At 39.2% G+C, this 22,421-nt stretch overlaps 1 protein-coding gene across 2 annotated transcripts in view; it reads left to right on the top strand.

Annotated features, from left to right (window-relative positions):
- The window catches only part of rxrab (retinoid x receptor, alpha b), a 66,773-nt gene that overhangs the window by 24,068 nt on the left and 20,284 nt on the right, over nucleotides 1–22,421 (top strand). For both annotated transcript variants that reach the window (XR_009433849.1, XM_059550028.1), the window contains exon 3: nucleotides 13,504–13,751. Coding sequence is in view for 1 of the 2 variants with exons in the window: in XM_059550028.1 (XP_059406011.1) it covers nucleotides 13,504–13,751 (248 nt within the window). In the remaining variant the exon portion in view is untranslated. The remainder of the gene's footprint in view (nucleotides 1–13,503; nucleotides 13,752–22,421) is intronic.

The raw sequence follows: 22,421 nt of genomic DNA, 5'->3' as shown, positions 1-22,421 counted from the left end.
CGTTAACAATGAGTATTATATTTGTTACAGTATTTATTCACCTTTGTTAACATTAGTTAATAAAAATACAACTTTTCATTGCCAGTTCATGTCAGCTCAGGTCCATTAAAGGGTTAGTTCACCCAGAAATGAAATTCCTGTCTTTAATTACTTACCTTTGTGGTGTTCCAAACCCGTAGGACCTTCATTCATCTTCTGAATACACATTTTTGATGAAATCCGAGAGCTTTCTGACCCTCCATAAACAGCAGGGGTCCTACCATGGTCAAGGCACAGAAACTTATAGGACATTGTTAAAATAGTCTATGTAACATGAGTGGTTCAACCGTAATACAACCGAAGCTACGAGAATACTTTTTGTGCACAAAGAAAACAAAAATAGTGACTTTATTCAACAAATATTCTCCTCCGTGTCATCATTCGCGCAATTAATGAGAGTACCATGATGCAGGAGGAGAAGAATTATTGAATAAAGTTGTTATTTTTGTTTTCTTAGCACACATAAAGATTCTTTGCACACAAAAAGATTGTGGTAATATCATCACTGTCTACCTAGGGTCAGAAAGTTCCCGGATCTTAATTTGTGTTCCGAAGATGAGCGAAGGTCTTACAGGTTTGGAATGAAGGTAAGTAATTATTTACATAATTTTCATTTGAACTATCCCTTCAAATATTCTTAACAGATGCAAGTTTTGAGTTCGCTGATGTAGTAGTAAATGTTAAAGTCCTGCAATCACAGGACCTTAAAACCTATCTTTGATCATCAAAATAACATATTTAAATGATTTTTCCAGTGAAAATATTATTTTCATGCCTTAAAATTGCTTGAATATAACTCTACATCAGTGGTTCTCATCCCACAGCCCGTCCAAATTCAAATGCAGCCCACCATGCTGAACACAATAAAAAAATAAAAAAAAAGCTTTCAGTTTTACAATTCATTTTAGTTTTTACACTTAATTAAAAAATGTACTAAAAATATATCAGCTGTAAAGTTTTTGTTATATAAAATTATTTTTCTTTTCATATATTATTTTCAGACATGAGCAGACCTGTAATTAAAATGACGCATTTAACGAACACTTACAAGCATGCACTTTGGCAGAATTAAATTCAAATAGTCATCAGCAGGTGTTAGTTTGGTAAAATTGAGAATCAGAATGGACAAATTTGTTACTAAGGGAGAAAAAATAAATGTGGAAAATGCCAGCGAATGAACACATACAAACAATAAAAATAGTCGCAGTATTAGCAGTGAAGGGGAGTGCTGGACTTTCGGCATCAACTTTCAAGTTTGCCCTGCCACTCACTTGAAGATGTTCAGGCAAAATGAAAAACCCATACTACACAGCAATCATCATAAATTGCAGGAATGTGGCAAAACATCTCTGGAGAGAACATCTCTGGAGAGAAGTGCTTTCCATATTTGGATCAACATAAGCTACATTTGTGAATCCAATGTCGCGTGTCAAGTATGCGCGTCTTATTTAAATTTATGCATTTAGCAGATGCTTTTATCCAAAGCGACTTACAGTGCATTCAGGCTATCAATTTTTACCTATCATGTGTTCCCGGGGAATCGAACCCCCAACCTTGCGCTTGATAGCGCAGTGCTCTATAGACTGCATCTTATAATCGCAACTTCATTGTGCTGTTACTCCTTTTAAATTGGTCAGCTCCTGACAGCATCACGTGTTTTATTGATGGTGAGTAGATTTGCTTATTTATTTATTTTAATGAATGTAATTGATTAGGTATCATAATATTTAGGCTATAATATTATAAATCTGGTTGGTTTGTATTGGTGATGTAATATGTAAATGATATGCGTGCGGCCCGTGAGACTTGCACTTGGACCATAGTGCGACCCAGTGGAAAAATAGGTTGATAACCACTGCTCTACATCCTTACCTCATTTTTTATATGTTGAACCATGAATATGGAATATGGAAATTAGCCCCCGCCTCCATTCAATCACAGCAGCTTGGACTACATAGTTCATTTTCACTTGTTTTGTTTGAATATATGTTTGAATCAGAAACTGATTCCGAAGTAGAAGAGGAAAAGCAAATGATACAGGGTTGTCTGCAAGTCAATGTATTAGAATGCTATTACATTTTATGTATCACTCTGTACAACATCAGACACACAACATTAATTGATATCATTATGATTATGTTATTAAACAGCTAATTATGTGTTGCTAATGTTACACAAACCATGTTACACACCCCCTCGCCATCTCAGACAGCTACCTCCTAGAAATTAACATCCTTAGGTGGAAACAGTTTGCTTATGATATAAAAGCCCCAAGCCGTAAGTTGACGGGTTTGGTTTTGTATTTGTGACTGCATTGGTGTTGACTGATAAATATGCATGTTTTATTTTTAAGCATATCAAAAACTGTTAGTTCATTGGTAGTTCACTAATTATAACGAATAGAATTTTACTGTAAAGTGTTTTGGTTAATGACTGGTTAATATGTAGCATATTAAAGAAAGCTTCTTCAGCGCGATCACTCAACGGCATGTTTAGGCAGGATTGTGTATCTCAGGCGTTTAACATGAGGACTTATGTAAATATTGTGCTTCAGAATGCATGAAATGTGTGGGTTGCATCAAAATGACCATCCCAGAAGTTCTCAGCAGCTGTCAGTTCCACAGCTGGCATAAATCTAAACAGGTTCCTGTAACCTCTAGCGAGCAGCCGCATTTGAAGTGTGAGGGAATGCTATAATATGGCTCTTTCTCTCTGGTTTGTGCCCACCATAATTACAGCCTTTTGTTGCAAGTTCAGAGAGAGCGAGCAGAACAAAGAATGGGATGCTGGGAAAAGTAGGCGAAGCTCCAGAAGCAAACATAGCTCAGCTTCTCTCCAGAACCTTTGTGATGTGGTGATGGCCCTAATTCGGAGGCTTCATATTACTAGCTTTCTTTAGAAAATAACTTTACTGGAAGGTGCAGGGAGAGCTGGAAACGAAGGCCGATATGTATTTCAGCTCCATACGGTTCACTTAAAACACACTGACTGAGTCAGAAAGCGCTAGTGAAGAGGCTACACAAAGCCAGCCTTGTGCTGTGGTTGCGCCTTGAGGAAAACAGACTGAGTGTGAGAGGGAGAAAGACAAGAGAGTGGAGGGATGGAAAAGATTATCCATTGGAATGTCTGAGCTGACCTCAAATGGAGCGGACGGACCGGCAGCCAATAAGATCATGCTGCTTAGTGCTTCGGCTAATTTCTTCCTGATGATCGAGGCAGTTGTCTCCATAAAGCAGACGGAGGTGCTGCAGCGGGCTGAGCTAACATCACATGTGTAATGTGTTGGATGATTCAAGTGACAGATGCTTCTGAGGAAAAACGAAATATTTTGCTGGCATTTGAGACTTACTTTAGCAAAGTTGTAGTCGATGTTGAGCTGAGCGGTGCTCTTACTGACATGAAATTGAAAATAGTTCAACGCAGCGTTGATAATTGATAATTGGGTATTTCTTTAACCATGGGCACATTTGTGCTTGGGAACTTTTAGGAAATGAAGTCTCTTGAAACACTTTTCACACTCACACTAGTTTCTTTCTTTCTTTTACATTTGTCTACTCACAATAATAAACATAGATCATGAGACAATTCATTTTTGCCTTTTTCTTTTCTAAAAGTCATGGTCATTTCCACCATACTGTTATTTCCAACATTATATCATGTCTTAAATTATGTATTATGTTTAATTACATTCTGTGATGTGGTAGAAATGGCATTTTTATAACTTTATTTTTTAATTAAATTGCTGATTTCTTTGTCTTGCTAAGTGCAAATTCATAACTAACATTTTATGCATGCTAAATACACAAAATTAAATAATAATTTCACAATTGTTTAATAATTTGACAAAATGACAGCTTTTTGGAAATGATATGCTACATAAATATTCTTCTGAATCATATTAACCTTAAACATATCTCAAAATTTATTTGTTTTTTAATCTCTTTAACAAGTACACCGACTTTTGGTAAAAGTTAGATTTTTTAAATAAAATAACCAGTCTATATACATTTAGTATATAGACTGTATAGTTATTTCATTTTTATTAAGTTTTAGGTTATTTAGTTTTACTTATTTTTATTATTTTCAACAAATTAAAATAATGTTGCCTTTGTATTTCAAACAATGACGTTTTTTTTTTTTTTTTTACTGATGACCTTGCATGAGGCACAGTCACAATTTGCATTGAAATTATATTCTGTTGTATAAAATTATAAATTATATTATGTTTATTTCATTCTCATTGTAGATTGTCATAGTTTAAAATATGTAAGAATGTTTTCAATTTAACGTTTGAAGGTGATTGGGAAAAAAAGGATAAAACAAAATAACATTCATGCAAAAAAAAAAAGGATTATAATAGTACATAAAAATAAGTTTGTTTTAAAAAAAAAAAATCACGTCTAGTTAGAAGAAATACAGTACATGAATCTCCTCAAAAGCAGCAGTTTCCATTTAGTGCAAATCTTAATGAGTCAGAATTATGGAATTAGATTTGATATTGAATCTAATTCCATAATTCTGACTTGTGGATATGGTGCACAAATGGTATTGAGAGGCAGTCAAAAGCAAGAGATTGAGAAAATGTACATTATCGGCAATACAAATCACTCATCTGTATCAAAACAATATCCTTTTTCATTGTGAATTCTTGCACTTTTTGGTTTGAGAATCTGGAAATAGTTCCTCTTGATCTTTTAACAAGAGCAATGTGACAAAGGCTTTTTTCAGAAGACTCTTTAGTGACTGAGGTTTATATTGGCCTTTTCACAGGACACTGATGGTCTGTGAGAATGAAATGAAATGCACATGCCTCCCCCCAAAACAGCTTGTTGGGCTTAGATTGGCAGACAGACAGTATAAGCTCCAGTTCTCAGGGCATCAGGCCAGACATCCAGTCCCACCGGTGATTGTGCAATAGTGTGTGTGTGTGTGTGTGTGTCTGAATCCTAAAAGTGGGGCAGCTTGCAGTCTTACTGTAGGGATACACTGAGAGAGAATGACAGGATATCTACTGTCCCGATTTAAAGGAGAAAGAGAATAAAGAGATCTGTAGAGATGATGGTCTATTGTCGGGCATGGAGGGAGAAGCTTATAATCTACAGCACACTTCAAATCAGCAGACATACATCTTTTATTTGTTGCTGATGGAAGTCATTTGTTATACTCAAACCTTAGGTTGTATGTTTTTTTATTTATTATTATTATTAATTTGTTTTTCTGTTTATTGGTTAATTTGATATAATACAAACATTAAGAGATAATTAAATTTCAGTATTTTAGAGATAAAATGTCATTGGAAATATAGTGTAAAATGTACATTTCTATTTAAATAATTTTGCACACATTGTTATTTTAGTAACAGATATTTTTGATTTAATTAAGTTTTTATATTTTATGTTTTGATTTTAATTTTTTAAAAAGTTTTATTAATTTTGTTAAAAAAAATACGAAAATACGTTAATAAAACATTTTTCATAGTTTTTTAATATGTCTATATATTTTTTATTAGGTTTTAATTATTAGTTTCTTAAGTTTTACATTTAAATAAAAAAAATATATATATTTTTTGACAGACTTTTCTGAGAGTGTAGTTATTTTCGTATTTCAAGTCAACTAAATGAAATATATGTGTGTCATTATTTACTGAGGGATATACACATAACACATAATATATGTGTTTACTTTGTATATTTATTATGTATATAAATACATACACATGTATGTATATATTTTAGAAAAATATGTTATGATTATATATTAAATATATTTATATATATATTTGCACATAAATACATGTAAATATTTTCTAAATATATACTGTATGTGTGTCTTTAAATATACACAATAAATATACATAGTACACACACTTATATTATGTACACAAAAACTTTTATTTTGGATGTGATTAATCGGGATTAATCATTGCTCTGCATTAATTAATTAAATTTATTTACAATTTTAATAAAATTTTATTTATTTAAATACATTAACCATGATTGGACATTTATATATATATTTAGTATATATATATATATATATATATATATATATATTATATATATATTTAGTCTAATCTTATAAAAATCTTCAAACAGTCAAACAAGACCATATTTTAAATCAGTCATTCATGAATTAATCATTAAAGCACTGAGTTCAAAGCATGTCAGGTCTGTGGTCTATTCAGACACATTGCCACTGTATGTTCAATGTGTCATGTCGATTAATACAGTGCTCTGTCACTGGCCCCTAGACTCCTGTGAGCAGTTCTCTCCATACCAGCAGTTCATATCTGTCCATCTCTGTGCAAACACGTGTAGCCGAGTGTGTCCGATAGCACTGGCTCAATCTCACAGGTGGCTTATAGAGAGCGAGCTTTCTCCCTGCACTACATAGACCCTTATCTGATTGTCTCATTCACTCTAGTCTTGTAGTGGAAACTGATAACATTTGAGTTTCAGGGACCAGCTTCCCATGCCCTGAAATCACACAGACATTGGAGCAATGCTGTGCCTGTAACCTGTGCATTAGCGTGGTTCGCATGAAGCCTGTGTTTCTGCAAGTAATGTAAAGAAAATGTTTTGTTTAACATGCAAACACCATAAGGACAGCATATGCTTGGCCTGATATCTGACACAGTCAGCAAGAGCTTTAAACAGGTGCATCACCTTGGGTTCTGCTGCTTATATTAGCTCTACTAAAACAATCTGCTCCGACTTCAAAAATGTGCGGCAGCTTCTTGAATCATTATCCTTGGTGGTACCAGGACAGTAATTCTTTCATCCAGTCATGAACACAGTTTGTGCTATGGACATTTTTGATGAAATCCAAGAGCTTTCTGGCCCTCCATAGACAGCAAGGGTACTACCATGTTCAAGGCCCAGAAAGGAAGGAAGGACATTGTTGAAATAGTCCATGTGACATCGATGGTTCAACTGTAATTTTATAAAGCTACTTTTTGTGTGCAAAGAAAATAAACTCACATTTACTTGATAATTTGAAAGGAAAGTTCACCCAAAAATAAAAATGCTGTCATTATTTACTTACCATCATGTCATTGCAAATTTGTATGACTTATCTCCTCTTATTGGGAACCGAAAAGTTTTGGTGGTCATTGACTTCCACATTATGGAAGAAAAAAAAAAGATATTTATCAAAATATCTTTTTTCATGTTTGACAGAAGAAAGAAAGTTTGGATACAGTAAGTCAGTAAATAATGACTTAAAATTATTTTTGGGTGCGCTATCCCTTTAGGTCATTGAAAAGAATATATGTGAAGTTTTACTTAAACCAGTAGATATTTTAATATTTACTAGCATGTACTTTTAAAAAATAACAGTTCATGTACAAAAAAAAAGGGAAAAAAAGAAAGAATGACATGGGATAACTTTTTTTTTTCTTTTTGTAAAATGTATATGTTTGCAGGTTTTATAGGTATCCAAAAAATCCAAGTGAAGTCTGAAGTCATTTGTTACAGTGAAAGTGGTGACATTTGCCAGGTATGGTAACCCATACTCAGAATTGGTGCTCTGCATTTAACCCATCCAAGTGCACACACACAGCAGTAAGAAGTGAACACACACCCGGAGCAGTGGGCAGCTATAAATCCAGCGCCCGGGGAAAAACTGGAGGTTCAGTGCCTTGCTCAAGGGCACTTCAGTCATGGGTATTGAGGGTGGAAGAGAGCACTGTCCATTCACTCCCTCCCACCTACAACTCCTGCCAGCACGGGACTCGAACCGGCAACCTTTTGGTAACTAGTCCGGCTCTCTAACCATTAGGCCACAGCTGCCCCCAGGACGAGGTCCCACCCGTCTGTTTATGAGTCTAACTGAAGTCTAAAATTAATTTTTGGACTCCCAGACTCAAGTCACCATCTTTGCCAACAAAAGTTGTAAAATCTTGGGAATCACCGGGGGAATGTTGATTGCTATTATTAGTCATTCACATATGAAATTTCTCAGTGATACTAAATCAGATGAAAGCAGTAAGATTTATATCAAGCATCCAGTTGAACTTGTTCACAAAACATTTTAAGGCTGACCACTTTGTCATATATGTGATGTACTGCCTCTGTCTGTCAGTTCTAGATAAAAGCTTGTTTAAAATGAATTCTCTCTGGAACTGAGATTGAAACATTATGGTGGTCGTTTCAAATGAAAACCCAGAGGGGGGAAGAGGATCATGAATATTTCAGATATCTCAGTGGCTGCCTGTGGTTTATACCACCAGACAAAAAATACAAATGCTGATGCATAGCGTTCATCAGATCATTTTTCCTTTTCTTCTCTGAACAGGATTAGGTGTGTTGTAAATCGTGGGTCCTATTTATCTATTTTTAATTTCAGAGCAAGTCATCACATTTTTGCCATTCGTCATATGAAATAATTTACCCGAAGAATGAATTAAAAAGATTTTGTGTCTCAACCAGGATTAAACCTGTAGAGGAAATCCTGGATGTTCAGTTTCTAAATATTTATTCTGTCTTTGTTCAAGGTTTTCATTAAAAGTGACAGCTTAATCAAATAGATTAGTTACAATGCTGTCTGTTATTCACCAAACTGCTTATTTTGCATTATTCACTGCATGAGCAACTGCATATTTCCTTTAGTGCTGATTATCTGGTTATTTTGAGGCGGTCGGATGAATCTTTAGTCTAGACTTGTACAGTATATTACCAAATTGGCAGTGTAATTAATTCTCTGTGGGTTGGATAGTCTGGTACTTTGTCTGCAGCATATGTATTTGTGTGCGCGTGTGTGAGTTTATATGTGTGTGGGAGTGAGAAATGGTGTGTAAAGTCGACTGAATGTCCTTCCTGGACCTGATGGCCACACGCACTGTGTTTGAGTAGATTTGTGAAGATCTGTGACGGAAGATGAAACCGAGAGGAGAAATAAGGTGCTCAGGAAGCGTCAGACTAAACACATTAGGGAGGTTTTGATTTAAACTCTCTGTGCTGATTGAATGTAGGAAGCCACGAAACCACTCTCTTCCTCTATATTCAAATGACTCTGCAGCACTGCCAAGCACAGGGTGAATTGAGAACAGACTCATCTGGGTTGTTTGACTGATTCACCATGCTTTTAGCTCAAGTGTCTTGTTTTGTACCTGTTTAAAGAGATCAGTCCGTAATCATCTTTGGAGTTGCCGAGTGTTGACCTCATCAACAATACTGACTCAATAATTACTCATCATCGTGCTTTTTTATTAATAGGTCTCATATGTAGGAATGTGGATTTAAACAATCCCATAACCCTTAGTATTACACTGGCAGGTGATGGCTGATGATAAAACATATAAATAAATCCCAATGGGCTTGCATCTAAGAACGCCCCAAGATGTCATAGAGGCATGGGCTTTTGTTGTGGAGATTTGGCAACCACCTAGCAATGCTCCAGAACAAGCATCCAGAACTGCATAGCAGTGCATTAAAAAACACTCAATACGCCTTAGCAACAACCTGGAAATAACCAACTACAACCTTCATTGCAGTGGTGAGTACACAAAAAAACAAACAAAAAAAAACACACAACATAAAATTTTCTTACAGAAATATCAAGAAAAAAGTAATGCTAAAATAAAGTACTATTAAATAGGCAAAGTTTTTATATCTTACATAAATAATAGAATGGAAATTCAAAATGTTTTACATAACACTGATTTAAATTGTCAAATAAAATAAATAGAAAAATAATAAACGGCTCATATGAAATAAAAATAGCAGTGAAGTCAGTAAATACACAACTCACTGTGTTTTCAATCTGGATTTGTAGAATAAAATTCAAGCAAATTAGAAGGTTAAAAAATTCTCACTCTTTCTGTGCTTCAAATTCAGTAGCATTGTGAGTTGTGCTCTTGTGATTTGTGTGTCCATGTGGTTCATGTGTGTCAGCACTCTGCTCTGCCTTCACATCATCCCTCATCCTCTGACTAATCAGGCCTGTGCTTCGCTCCTCGCTGCCTCATTAGCGAACTGTAACGTTGTTTTGCTCAAATCCATTTTGCTTAGGCTGGCGGTATATCCTTATCCCCTAGTCTGTTTATCTCCCGCCCTTGATTTATATTTCAGTGAGTAGGTGTTTGTGGTGATTGAGTAAACATTTTGTGTGGCAGTATTTATACAGCGGTCGAGTCAAGATTGTTGTGTTTACGTGATAAGACCAGATCATTTTCTCAATTGACACAAAGAGACTACTGCTTGTCTATATTAAAATAAAACAGAGCCAAAACTCAGGGTTGAGATAGTAATGGCCAGTTTGTGTATTCCATGAGTTTAGCTTGAAACTTTACATATACTTGCGTTTTTCTGAAAATTGTTAGTGTGTTTTACAAGAAAACACGATGTCAGTCTTTCAAGTGTTCATGTTTAATTCAGTGTGTTACTTGCCATTTCTTTCATTATGTGTTACATTTAATAGCAGTTTTTGAGTATAAAAATCATTTCAGAGTAAATCCTAGACCAAACTTTCTAGGCCGGTTTTTATAAGTCATACTTATGCTGCAGTTCTCAGAGGAAGAATTTGAGCTGTAAATCTTGCTGTCAGCATGTGGTCATCGAAGGGAGAAAACCACAATTCTCTGTTCCTCAGAATAGCACAGATTCTCATTCAGAATTAGTTTTGTGGTGTGTAAGTGTGTGAGCATGTGTGTGGGGGGGACTCTACACTTTGAGCTGTCTAATGGTCTTCCTACACACCTTGTTTATGATCTGAAATCTTCTTCCAGTGCTCTTGGAATGTGTGTGTAGGTGTGTGTTGATGTTCATTGTCTATGTGAGTGTAGTCTGCATGCCTGTATGTACCTGTGCCCACAAGTTGTGTAACGCTGTAGGCTGTTGCATAGTGTGTTCATGTGTGTGGTGTGTCATCAGAGACACACATTGCCAGTAATCATTTGTTGCAGACTCTTACTCTGTCATGTAGATGGGGTGGGAAACCAGATCAAAACCCCTTTAAACTGTCCATTGAGGGCTCTCAGCCAGATCTTTGAAAGGAAACATGAGTTCTTGTACTATTCAGCATGTCCATTCACCACTTTTGAGTCTTCTCATGAACAAATGCTGCTGACAGTCTGCAGGGCTGGTTTGGGTTGGCGGAAAGAATTCCTGGCGGAAATCCAACCTGACAAATCTTAAACTTACTGTAGCTTCTCGGATCCTTCAGTGATTTGGCTTCACATTGTTATGTGCATCATTAAAGGGATAGTTCAGCCAAAATTCATCATTTACTCACCTTCATGTGTTCCTAAACAGTTTGACTTTATTTCTGAAGTGAAACATAAAAGAAGATGTTGATGTGATGTTGAAGATGAAGGGTTTTTTTTTTTCTTCAGTGGTGACTGTTTGGCTACCAACATTCTTTTAAAAAATAGCTTCTTTTGTGTAGAGAAGAAGGAAGTCTGGAATGACACGAGACACATAAATGATGACAGAAATATCATTTTTAAGTATAAATCTTTTTATAAATCTTTTCTGGGAGGATTTTTATATCATGATAAAAGAATCAGGCCTTTTGATAATCCAGTGAATTCAGTATTTTACAAATTATTGGTTCTTATTTTCTCCTTTTATTTATAACTTGGTGAATGCAAACCAAAAGATACGATTATTCAGAACAACTGAAGTATGTCATAAATGCAAAAACAGCTTCATTATTTTACATTTGAGTGGAAAGCAAGAAGCGAAACAGTCAAACTTATATTATAAAACAGATTGTACTGACTCTAAAATTCAATATACATGCACATATATATGTTCTGTTTTCAAACAGCAAGTTTTGTCTTATCTGGGACACACCCCACTCTGTTTTTTTTCTTCACATTTTTAAGTCTTTGCCATTTTCACTTGTTAATAACTAGAAGCTGATAACAGCACACATATATTTACCCTAGTATTTATAGAAAAATGTATTAATGTCTGTACCTGTAGGTGTACATAAGTGATTTACAACTTATAGCATCATTTAGCCCAGCACTATTCAGTCCTATATGGATATTCTACCACCTTAAACTCACTGTAAACTTGTTTTAAGGTAAGTACTGTAGTCTCCATTTCTTGTTAGGACACATCATATAAAAGAACCTGGCTGATTTCAATAGAATAACTTGATTATGTTCATGCCTTTTCAATAGACACGAATCAAAATCATATTACAGACATTCTTTTTCCCGAGAGTGACTAATAATGGCCTTCAGAAAGTTTCACAATAGACGGAGTGGGAAAATAAGCTGGTGTGATGATGATGTTTCAATATGATATTTGCTATGACACTTGAACACTGACCTTTTCCTGATATGTGCTTCTGCATGTATAGAAAGACTGATATTGTTTTCATTTCACTCAAGGTCTTGTAGCTGTGGGGGGGAAACAAGGATGAGTAATTAAGCCCTCTGTGTTTCCTCAGCGTGTGTTTACTGTCTCTGTAAAGAGAAGGCAAGTTGTGGCTGAAGTCCACTGTGTTATCAGAGCAAACAGTGTCAACAAAACAACTGACTGCACTGTATATAAGTGCATATGGAAGAGCAAACACACACACAAAAGCAGTTGTACAAAGAGCATAAAGAGTGTGTAAGAGTCCTCACACATAATTAACATGATTACACTAAATACATGATAATTAATGTTTTGGGGAAAAATAAGGTATTTTATGCTAACTATTGCTACATTTATTTGATCATAAATCCAGTAAAAACAGCAATATTGTGAAATATTATACAATTTTAAATAACCGTTTTCTTATGTCTTCAGTGTCACCTGGTCCTTTAAAATCATGATAATACTCTGTGGATAAGGAAACATTTATTATTATTATCAATGCTGAAAACAGTTGTGCTGCTTAATATTTTTGTGACCAATATTTTTTTGTGAAAACCTTGAGACCGAGATGTTTGGATGAATAAAAAGTTCAAAAGAACAATCGATTTGAAATAGATTTTATTTGTTTGTAATAAAATAAGTTTTTACTCCACTTGACATCCACTTGTCTTGTTGTTGCATTGAAAATAACTGTAATATAGTTGATTTATCATCTGTTTATTTTTATTATTTTATCATATAGTTTAATATAACGTGACTATGTTTGTAATTACATAATGTAACAGTTTTTCTTGCCACACATTTTGAAAGAAAAACAAAGAAAAAAACTTGCTGTTTAGTTTCAGTATGTGGTCTTTTTGGACAAGAGTGAAAAGTTTGAAGAGCAGAAGAAATATTTACATTGTACATTAAACTCTTTTATTGCTAAAGTTAAAGGAAATTGTGCCTTTTCGAGATAAGAACTTTTAAAATGAAAAGGTATTTGTACATCAAGTTCACATTCTTTAACATTTTTCCACATTATCCATCCATTCAGCTGCTCTGTAAAAAGACCGAACCAAACCCCTATGCCATTGTTTACCTCACAAAGCAAAATATTCCTGAAATTTCCTGTGTGGGTTAACACTTTTTTCCTCTCGCCGTCCTGCAGACTCCTCTGGTCAGCTCTCGTCATCTCCTCTGAGCTCCTCCTCGTGTCACCGAGGCATCAGTAACCATCCTCTCCACCCGCCCCTGCTCGGTCCTTCTGCCATGAACTCCAGCCAGGGTCAGCTGCACTCGCCCATCAGTACCCTCAGCTCGCCCATCAATGGCCTGCCCTCAACGTTCCCCGTCATCAACTCGTCCATGGGCCACCCCTCCACTAGCATGACCTTCAGACCCAGCCTGAGCCCACAGGTAAGACGTCACTGCACTTACTCTGGACTCATTTATGAGCTTTAGCACTGATTGCTGTGGGCAGCAGCATCGAGTCCTATTGCAGATTCTTTCAGAGGCCTGCAGCTGATCAATATTTTTTTTTCTTGGGTGTGCTCGGGCTGAACTTATACTGAATTTTCCTGCTGAATTGGGCAAACTTGACCTGAACTCTGCTGGAAATTAAAGATCTACAACCCGAATTCCGGAAAAGTTGGGACGTTTTTTTAATTTTAATAAAATGAAAACTAAAAGACTTTCAAATCACATGAGCCAATATTTTATTCACAATAGAACATAGATAACATAGCTGTCACGCTCAGAGGGAAGAAAGAGAGAGATGTAAATGAACTTAGAGAAGTATTTAATAATAAAGGAAAAACTCAAAACAGAAAGGTTTCATTCAGAACATAAATCACATCATAAGAAATAATGCAAAAGCAAACATAAAACAGGAACAAACTTAACTTGTAGACAGACAGAACGGCGGGAAGACTGGTAGATAATACTGTGGTAGAAGAGAGTAGTTTGAGTCCAGTGTCTAACGAGTAGATCTGACAGTGTTCTGATGAAAGTGCTGTGTATATATGGAGGTGCGTAGATGAGGAGCGGCAGGTGCAGGTGATCAGAAGGCGGGTGATTGGGAACGAGGGGGCGTGGTGATGTAACCTGACGGTCTGGAAGTGTTGCTGACAGTACCCCCTCCTCCACGGGCAGCTCCCGATGCCCGGGAACGACGGCGAGGGCAGTCGCGAGGTCTGGGAGCAGGACGATCCGGATGTTGTTGATGATAGTCCGAGAGTAGAGATGGATCGAGAATGTCATTGCGAGGAACCCAGGACCGTTCCTCGGGGCCGTAGCCCTCCCAGTCCACGAGGTACTCAAGCAAGCCCCCTCGCCGCCGAGAGTCCAGGATCTCCCGGACAGAGTAGACCGAAGGGTCCTCCTGGACCTCCGGAGGAGGAGGCACCTCGGCACCGCCAGGTTCTGTGGAGGGAGTAAGAGGAGGATTAGTGGCAGGTTTGAGTAGGGAAACATGAAATATAGGGTGAATACGGTAGTGTGCAGGGAGCTGGAGCTGGTAGATGACGGGGTTGATTTGCCTCTGGATGGGAAACGGTCCGATGAAACGGGGGCTGAGTTTCCTACAGGGCAGTAACTGTCGTGGAGTGTTGGTCATGGCACAGACCGAGCAGGCACGGACATGTTGGGCAACCTCACGGGCCATCCTGGGCCACCAGTACCGGGAACGAAGAAGTGAGAGGGTCCGCTTGCTGCCTGGATGTCCAGAGCCCGGAGAGGAGTGGATGGAGTCCAGAAGGGAGGAGCGCATGGAGGAAGGGACGTACTGTTTCCCTTCTGGACCTCCCGGCGGAACTGGCTCTCGGGATATGGCTTCCTGGAGTAGTTGGTCCAAGTTCCACACGATGGGGTTGAGGAAGAGCTCTGGAGGAAGGACAGGGTCGGAGATTGGCTGCGGGTCTGGCTGGTAGATACGGGATAATGCGTCCGCCTTCAGGTTCTTGTGGCCTGGACGGTAGGTGATGGTGAAACAGAACCTGGAGAAGAACAGGGCCCACCGAGCCTGGCGAGGATTCAGCCGCTTGGCCTCTCGGATGTATTCTAGGTTTCGGTGGTCGGTGATGACGCTGAAAGGGTGTGTAGCTCCCTCGAGCCAATGCCTCCATTCCTCCAGAGCTAGCTTAATGGCCAGGAGTTCCCGATTGCCGATGTCGTAGTTCTGTTCCGCTGGGGAAAACTTCCGGGAAAAGAAGGCACATGGATGGAGTTTGGGAGGCTCTCCGGAGTATTGTGAGAGTACGGCTCCAGCCCCGACGGTGGACGCATCTACTTCCACGATGAAGGGTTTGGTAGGATCTGGAAGGATGAGGGCCGGAGCCGTACAGAAGGCATTTTTGAGTGAGGTGAAGGCTTGGATGGCATCAGGAGTCCAGGTGAGGGTCTTGGGTTTGCCCTTAAGCAGGTTGGTGAGGCTGGCTGAATGAAGGCTGAACTGGTGGATGAAGCGGCGATAGAAGTTCGCGAATCCGAGGAAGCGCTGAAGCTCCTTAACTGAGGTGGGTTGGGGCCAGTCCCTGATGGCTGCGACCTTGTCCGTGTCCATGCTGATCCCAGCTGGGTTGATGACGTAGCCTAGGAACTGGATGGTGGTTTGGTGGAACTCGCACTTCTCAGCCTTGAGGTACAGGTGGTGGTGTCTCAGCTTCGAGAGGACCTGCGTAACGTGGTAGCGATGGTCGGCCAGGTTCCGAGAGTAGATGAGGATGTCGTCGATGTAGACGATGACGAAACGGTGGAGGAACTCTCGGAACACCTCGTTCATGAAGCCCTGGAAGACAGAAGGCGCGTTGACCAGGCCATAGGGCATGACCCGGTAATGGTAGTGGCCAGTAGGGGTGATGAAGGCGGTCTTCCATTCGTCCCCAGGGCGGATACGAACGAGGTTGTAGGCGCTACGCAGGTCCAGCTTGGAGAAGATGCGAGCTCCACGCAATTCATCTAGGGCAGCTGGGACCGACGGCAGGGGGTATGGAAATTTGACCGTCTGGGAATTCAGGACACGGTAGTCAATACAAGGTCGCAGACCTCCGTCCTTCTTCCCCACGAAGAAGAAACTGGAGGCGGCTGGTGAGGTAGATGGCACGATGAAACCTTGGTGGAGAGCCTCCTTAATGTACTCCTCCATGGCCTTCTGCTCCGGGATGGACAGAGGGTAGATCTTACCCTTGGGAAGTTTCGCTCCAGGCAGCAAGTCAATGGCGCAGTCCCATGGCCTATGAGGTGGTAATCTGGTAGCAGCCTGCTTGCTAAAGACGTCCTGGAACGCCCTGTAGTCCTCCGGTATGGAGATGCACTTGGTGGATTCAGGACTCTCGACGAGGGTTGACTGAAGAGAGAGTTTTGGGACGGGTAGGTGTCGAAGGCAGGATTCGTGGCATTTAGAACTCCACTCGAGGATGTCACATCTCTCCCAATCCATGGAAGGTGAGTGCTTAATCAGCCAGGGACGTCCCAGGACGATGTCCACTGTAGCACCCTCCAACACCAGAAATGAGATGTCCTCCACGTGGAAGTTGCCGATTTGAAGTTGGCAGTCAGGCGAACGTTGCTTCACTTGGCCGGATCCCAAGGGCTCTCCTCTGATGGTGTTGATCTGATATTGAGGATGTTGAGGTAAAGCTGGTAGGTTGAGGGTTCTCAGTGTGTTGAGGGAGATGAAGTTCCCCGAGGCACCCGAGTCGATGAGAGCTTGGACTGTGAAAGCAGAGTCTTTAATCCGCAGAATGACCGAAAGTTTTCTCATGTTAGTTACGTCTGGGGAGATATTTAGAATACTCACAGAAGGTAGTGATGGTTTGATAGGACAGGAAGTGATGGTGTGGTTCTTGCCTCCACAGTATAGACAGAGCCCCTGGGACACACGGCGGTATCTCTCAGCAGCGAATAGATGATAGGAGTCTGTCTGCATCGGTTCTGGTGTTGGAGGGGAATGTCCAGGAACGGGCGAGGCGGCTGGCAGAGAGATGGTGTCAGGAGAACTTGCAAACAGGCGCTGAGCGATCTGGGTGGTCTTTTGGATGAGCCCTTCGAGACCGATTGAATCGTCGAAAATCACCAGTTGCTGTCTGATGTTGCAATTCAACCCCTGACGGAAGATTGAGCAGAGCGCTGGTTCATTCCATCCACTAAGGGTCGCTAGGGTGCGGAACCGGAGAGTGTACTCACCAGCCGAAGAAGAGCCTTGACGCAGGCGTAACAGTTCATCCGAGACTGATAAGGATCCGGTAGTCCTTACAAAAACTTCCTTGAAGTGTTTAGTGAATGCAGATAAATTACCGATTATGGGATTTTCCGCTTGCCATAGTGCATCAGCCCAATCCAGCGCTCGGCCCGACAGCAAACTGGTGATGAATGCCGTCTTAGATCGCTCCGTGGGAAATCGTTGGGGCTGCATCTCAAAATGCAGAGTGCACTGCAGGAGGAAGCCGTTACATTTGTCCGCCTCGCCCGAATAGCAAGCAGGTAAGGCCATGGGACTTCCAGAGGCAAAGGGGGAAGTGCTCGGTGAAGGCTGGAAGATTGATAGGAGAGGATCGGAAGTGGGGCGAGTTGACATAGTGAAGGATCTGTATCTTGTCTAGGTCAGATCTTCTGTCACGCTCAGAGGGAAGAAAGAGAGAGATGTAAATGAACTTAGAGAAGTATTTAATAATAAAGGATAAACTCAAAACAGAAAGGTTTCATTCAGAACATAAATCACATCATAAGAAATAATGCAAAAGCAAACATAAAACAGGAACAAACTTAACTTGTAGACAGACAGAACGGCGGGAAGACTGGTAGATAATACTGTGGTAGAAGAGAGTAGTTTGAGTCCAGTGTCTAACGAGTAGATCTGACAGTGTTCTGATGAAAGTGCTGTGTATATATGGAGGTGCGTAGATGAGGAGCGGCAGGTGCAGGTGATCAGAAGGCGGGTGATTGGGAACGAGTGGGCGTGGTGATGGAACCTGACGGTCTGGAAGTGTTGCTGACAATAGCAAATGTTTAAACTGAGAAAGTTTACAATTTTATGCACAAAATGAGCTCATTTCAATTTTGATTTCTGCTACAGGTCTCAAAATAGTTGGGACGGGGCATGTTTACCATGGGGTAGCATCTCCTTTTCTTTTCAAAACAGTTTGAAGACGTCTGGGCATTGAGGCTATGAGTTGCTGGAGTTTTGCTGTTGGAATTTGGTCCCATTCTTGCCTTATATAGATTTCCAGCTGCTGAAGAGTTCGTGGTCATCTTTGAGGTATTTTTCGTTTAATGATGCGCCAAATGTTCTCTATAGGTGAAAGATCTGGACTGCAGGCAGGCCAGGTTAGCACCCGGACTCTTCTACGACGAAGCCATGCTGTTGTTATAGCTGCAGTATGTGGTTTTGCATTGTCCTGCTGAAATAAACAAGGCCTTCCCTGAAATAGACGTTGTTTGGAGGGAAGCACATTTTGCTCTAAAACCTTTATATACCTTTCAGCATTCACAGAGCCTTCCAAAACATGCAAGCTGCCCATACCGTATGCACTTATGCACCCCCATACCATCAGAGATGCTGGCTTTTGAACTGAATGCTGATAACATGCTGGAAGGTCTCCCTCCTCTTTAGCCCGGAGGACACGGCGTCCGTGATTTCCAACAAGAATGTCAAATTTGGACTCGTCTGACCATAAAACACTATTCCACTTTGAAATAGTCCATTTTAAATGAGCCTTGGCCCACAGGACACGACGGCGCTTCTGGACCATGTTCACATATGGCTTCCTTTTTGCATGATAGAGCTTTAGTTGGCATCTGCTGATGGCACGGCGGATTGTGTTTACCGACAGTGGTTTCTGAAAGTATTCCTGGGCCCATTTAGTAATGTCATTGACACAATCATGCCGATGAGTGATGCAGTGTCGTCTGAGAGCCCGAAGACCACGGGCATCCAATAAAGGTTTCCGGCCTTGTCCCTTACGCACAGAGATTTCTCCAGTTTCTCTGAATCTTTTGATGATGTTATGCACTGTAGATGATGAGATTTGCAAAGCCTTTGCAATTTGACGTTGAGGAACATTGTTTTAAAAGTTTTCCACAATTTTTTTACGCAGTCTTTCACAGATTGGAGAGCCTCTGCCCATCTTTACTTCTGAGAGACTCTGCTTCTCTAAGACAAAGCTTTTATAGCTAATCATGTTACAGACCTGATATCAATTAACTTAATTAATCACTAGATGTTCTCCCAGCTGAATCTTTTCAAAACTGCTTGCTTTTTTAGCCATTTGTTGCCCCCGTGCCAACTTTTTTGAGACCTGTAGCAGGCATTAAATTTTAAATGAGCTAATTAAGTGGATAAAAGTGTAAAATTTCTCAGTTTAAACATTTGCTACGTTATCTATGTTCTATTGTGAATAAAATATTGGCTCATGTGATTTGAAATTCCTTTAGTTTTAATTTTATTAAAATTTAAAAAACGTCCCAACTTTTCCGGAATTCGGGTTGTATTTTAAAGCATCTGATTGGTCAAATGAGTTTGCTTACACGAGTTTGTGATGCACAAAATCACACAGACGGACACAAACATTTATTCGAATCATTACCTTTATTATTTAATCAATCGGACAATTTAGCAGGGTTTTGAAAAATTGCTTTTAATTTTTTTTTTTTGCTACAATGAGGCATGATCATCTGCTTGTTCATTGTAGATGTAATTGATTTGGCAGTAGTGGCAAGGGCTGTCTGCATAACTCAGAGCTCAAAAAGCTCTGCTAAAATTTCTCAGCTGTGAAAAATGCCAGCAATTATAAAGTCTGGACATTCAAGGTCTTTAGAAATGCATAAATAGTTTCATTGCATTTTCCATATGGCGCACACATGCATACACACCGTTTACCTCATTAATTTTAGCAATCACAGTTTAGTGATGTTTTGAAAAATCACAGCAAATGAGCTTTTCTCGCACACTGCAGTCTTCTGCTTATTCACAGAAAATCGAATCAATTCAGCATCAGTGCTATTGGCTTTATGATTGGGTTTTATTTAATAACACATAGCTTAGCGTTTCATTGGTGGAAAATGCAGCTACTTGTAAAATTTGGTGGTGTTATTGGATTTCTGTTAAATCCCTCTCAATATGAGCTGGGTTTTATGAGACATCATGCAAGAAATATTACAGTTTCCAAGTGATGTAATTCCACTTTTTTATTATTATTGTCTACATTTGGTTTCCAGGATACTAGCTTGGTTTAATCTGTTATATTTAAGCATATGTGTAGGTGGTTCAGGTTTATTTCAAGGCTACATAGATAGGAAATAAACAGATAAACACTTAAAGTAGGAATTTTTGCTCAAGTATTTACGGAAGAGCTTTCTTTTGCAAGAGTAAAATGCAAAAATGATTAGAATGCAGGTGGAATTATTTCTGATCGTGTTCTTTGTAATTTGAATTACCTTTTTTTTGTAAAAAAATTATCCAAAATCAATATTTGAGCAAGTATGTAACCAGCCAGTGTTCAAACTATCGCCTTACTTTAGCACGATTCACAACGGTTAATTTATAATAATGTTTTCTAATTTGAGTCGTTCAGGTAGGTTTTCACAGGAAATTCAAACATGGCACTGCCTCATTACATCACGTCTTTAAACATAAAGACGTTGTCCCGGCTACTAGGTTATCGCATGTGAGGATACTGCAGGTGTGGGATCATTTAACTATAGCCTATTCCCACAGCAGCTGGAATAATTAAATGTCAAAAAATCATTTTGATGGGATTGTAATCAAGAGAGATTATATGAATCACGTGAATTAAATTAAATGATGTTCCAGTTTTAAATGTGCTTCTGATTACAGATAGCCTGGGTTTATACAAGATGTGTATTTCAAAGACAACCAGGGGTGTGTTTCCCAAAAGCATCATTAGCCAACTATTGTTGCAAGTTCCGTCGTTACCAACATAGTTCAACGATTCGGTGTTTCCCGAAACCATAGTTCAAACGAACATTCGCAAACAGCATCCCAAACTTACGTGGTTGGAACTACAGCCCTCGACCTGGGGTTAGAAGCATAGTTTCTTGTTAGAAAGGGATATGGGCTTAAATAAATATGCTTTCGTGCACAATAACCAAGCTAACATGCAGTGCAATCTATATATTCCATTCTATCTAAATATAAATGCATTTTATTCTATGTATGTTTGCGCTTCCTCTAAAAGCGCCGTTTCTGAAGAGTGCACATGTGCACAAATACCTAAGGGAACCCCGGGGTTATGCCGTAAGAGGGAACCCGCGGTGAATCAAACATCAAATAAAGCTAAATACCAGGGAACAAAAAACTGTAAAATAGTCATGAGTCTAATCGGTTAAATAGCAAAAGTTATTCCTCCACCACATGCGTGTGACGTCATAAACAATGGCTCTATGTTGTTGAACTAATGTGTTTCAAACGACTGAGATGCGACCCTGTTTGGGAAACAGTGATAACTAGCTAGTTTGTTTCAACAACAATGCATCGTCCTATGGTGGTAAATCAGCGAATTACGTCGTTGTATGGGAAACGCACCCCAGGTTGATGGGAGCATAATTTGAAATTCGAATCATGTAACAATTAGAGATTAGACTGTACAGAAAAATTTATCTACATGCTAACACACACTATAGTTACGGAATGCTGATGTTGTTGACATTAACATTAATAATTTTATTAATAATTAATCATTTAATTTTTAAATAAAGTATAACAATAATAATAATTTGCAGGGTTTTATGTGATATGAGCTAATCGATCGTTAGATTATTTAATCTACTTTGTACAACATTGGCAGCACAATTTATTGTAATATTTTTTCTTCAGTTGGTCAGAACAAAGCGTGGCAGACTTGTTACTCGTTCAGATGACAATATATGGAGAAAATTCTTATTTGTGTCATATATTCCAAGACTAAAGGCCCTTTCACACCGGATGCGTAACGAAAAAGCGAAACGAAAAAGCGAATAGTTCGTGTGCGAATAGTTCGCGTCAAAACCATTCACATCAGCCGCGACGCGAATTTGCGATGTCTGTGACGTTCAGAGAGCTTCAACATTCCAAAACTTTCGCGCCGACAGTTG

This window comes from Carassius carassius, chromosome 5 (assembly GCF_963082965.1).
Source record: "Carassius carassius chromosome 5, fCarCar2.1, whole genome shotgun sequence".
NCBI classification, from domain to species: domain Eukaryota; kingdom Metazoa; phylum Chordata; class Actinopteri; order Cypriniformes; family Cyprinidae; genus Carassius; species Carassius carassius.
The sequence above is the reverse complement of the archived record's forward strand: the minus strand, read 5'-3'. Positions and strand labels throughout refer to the sequence as shown.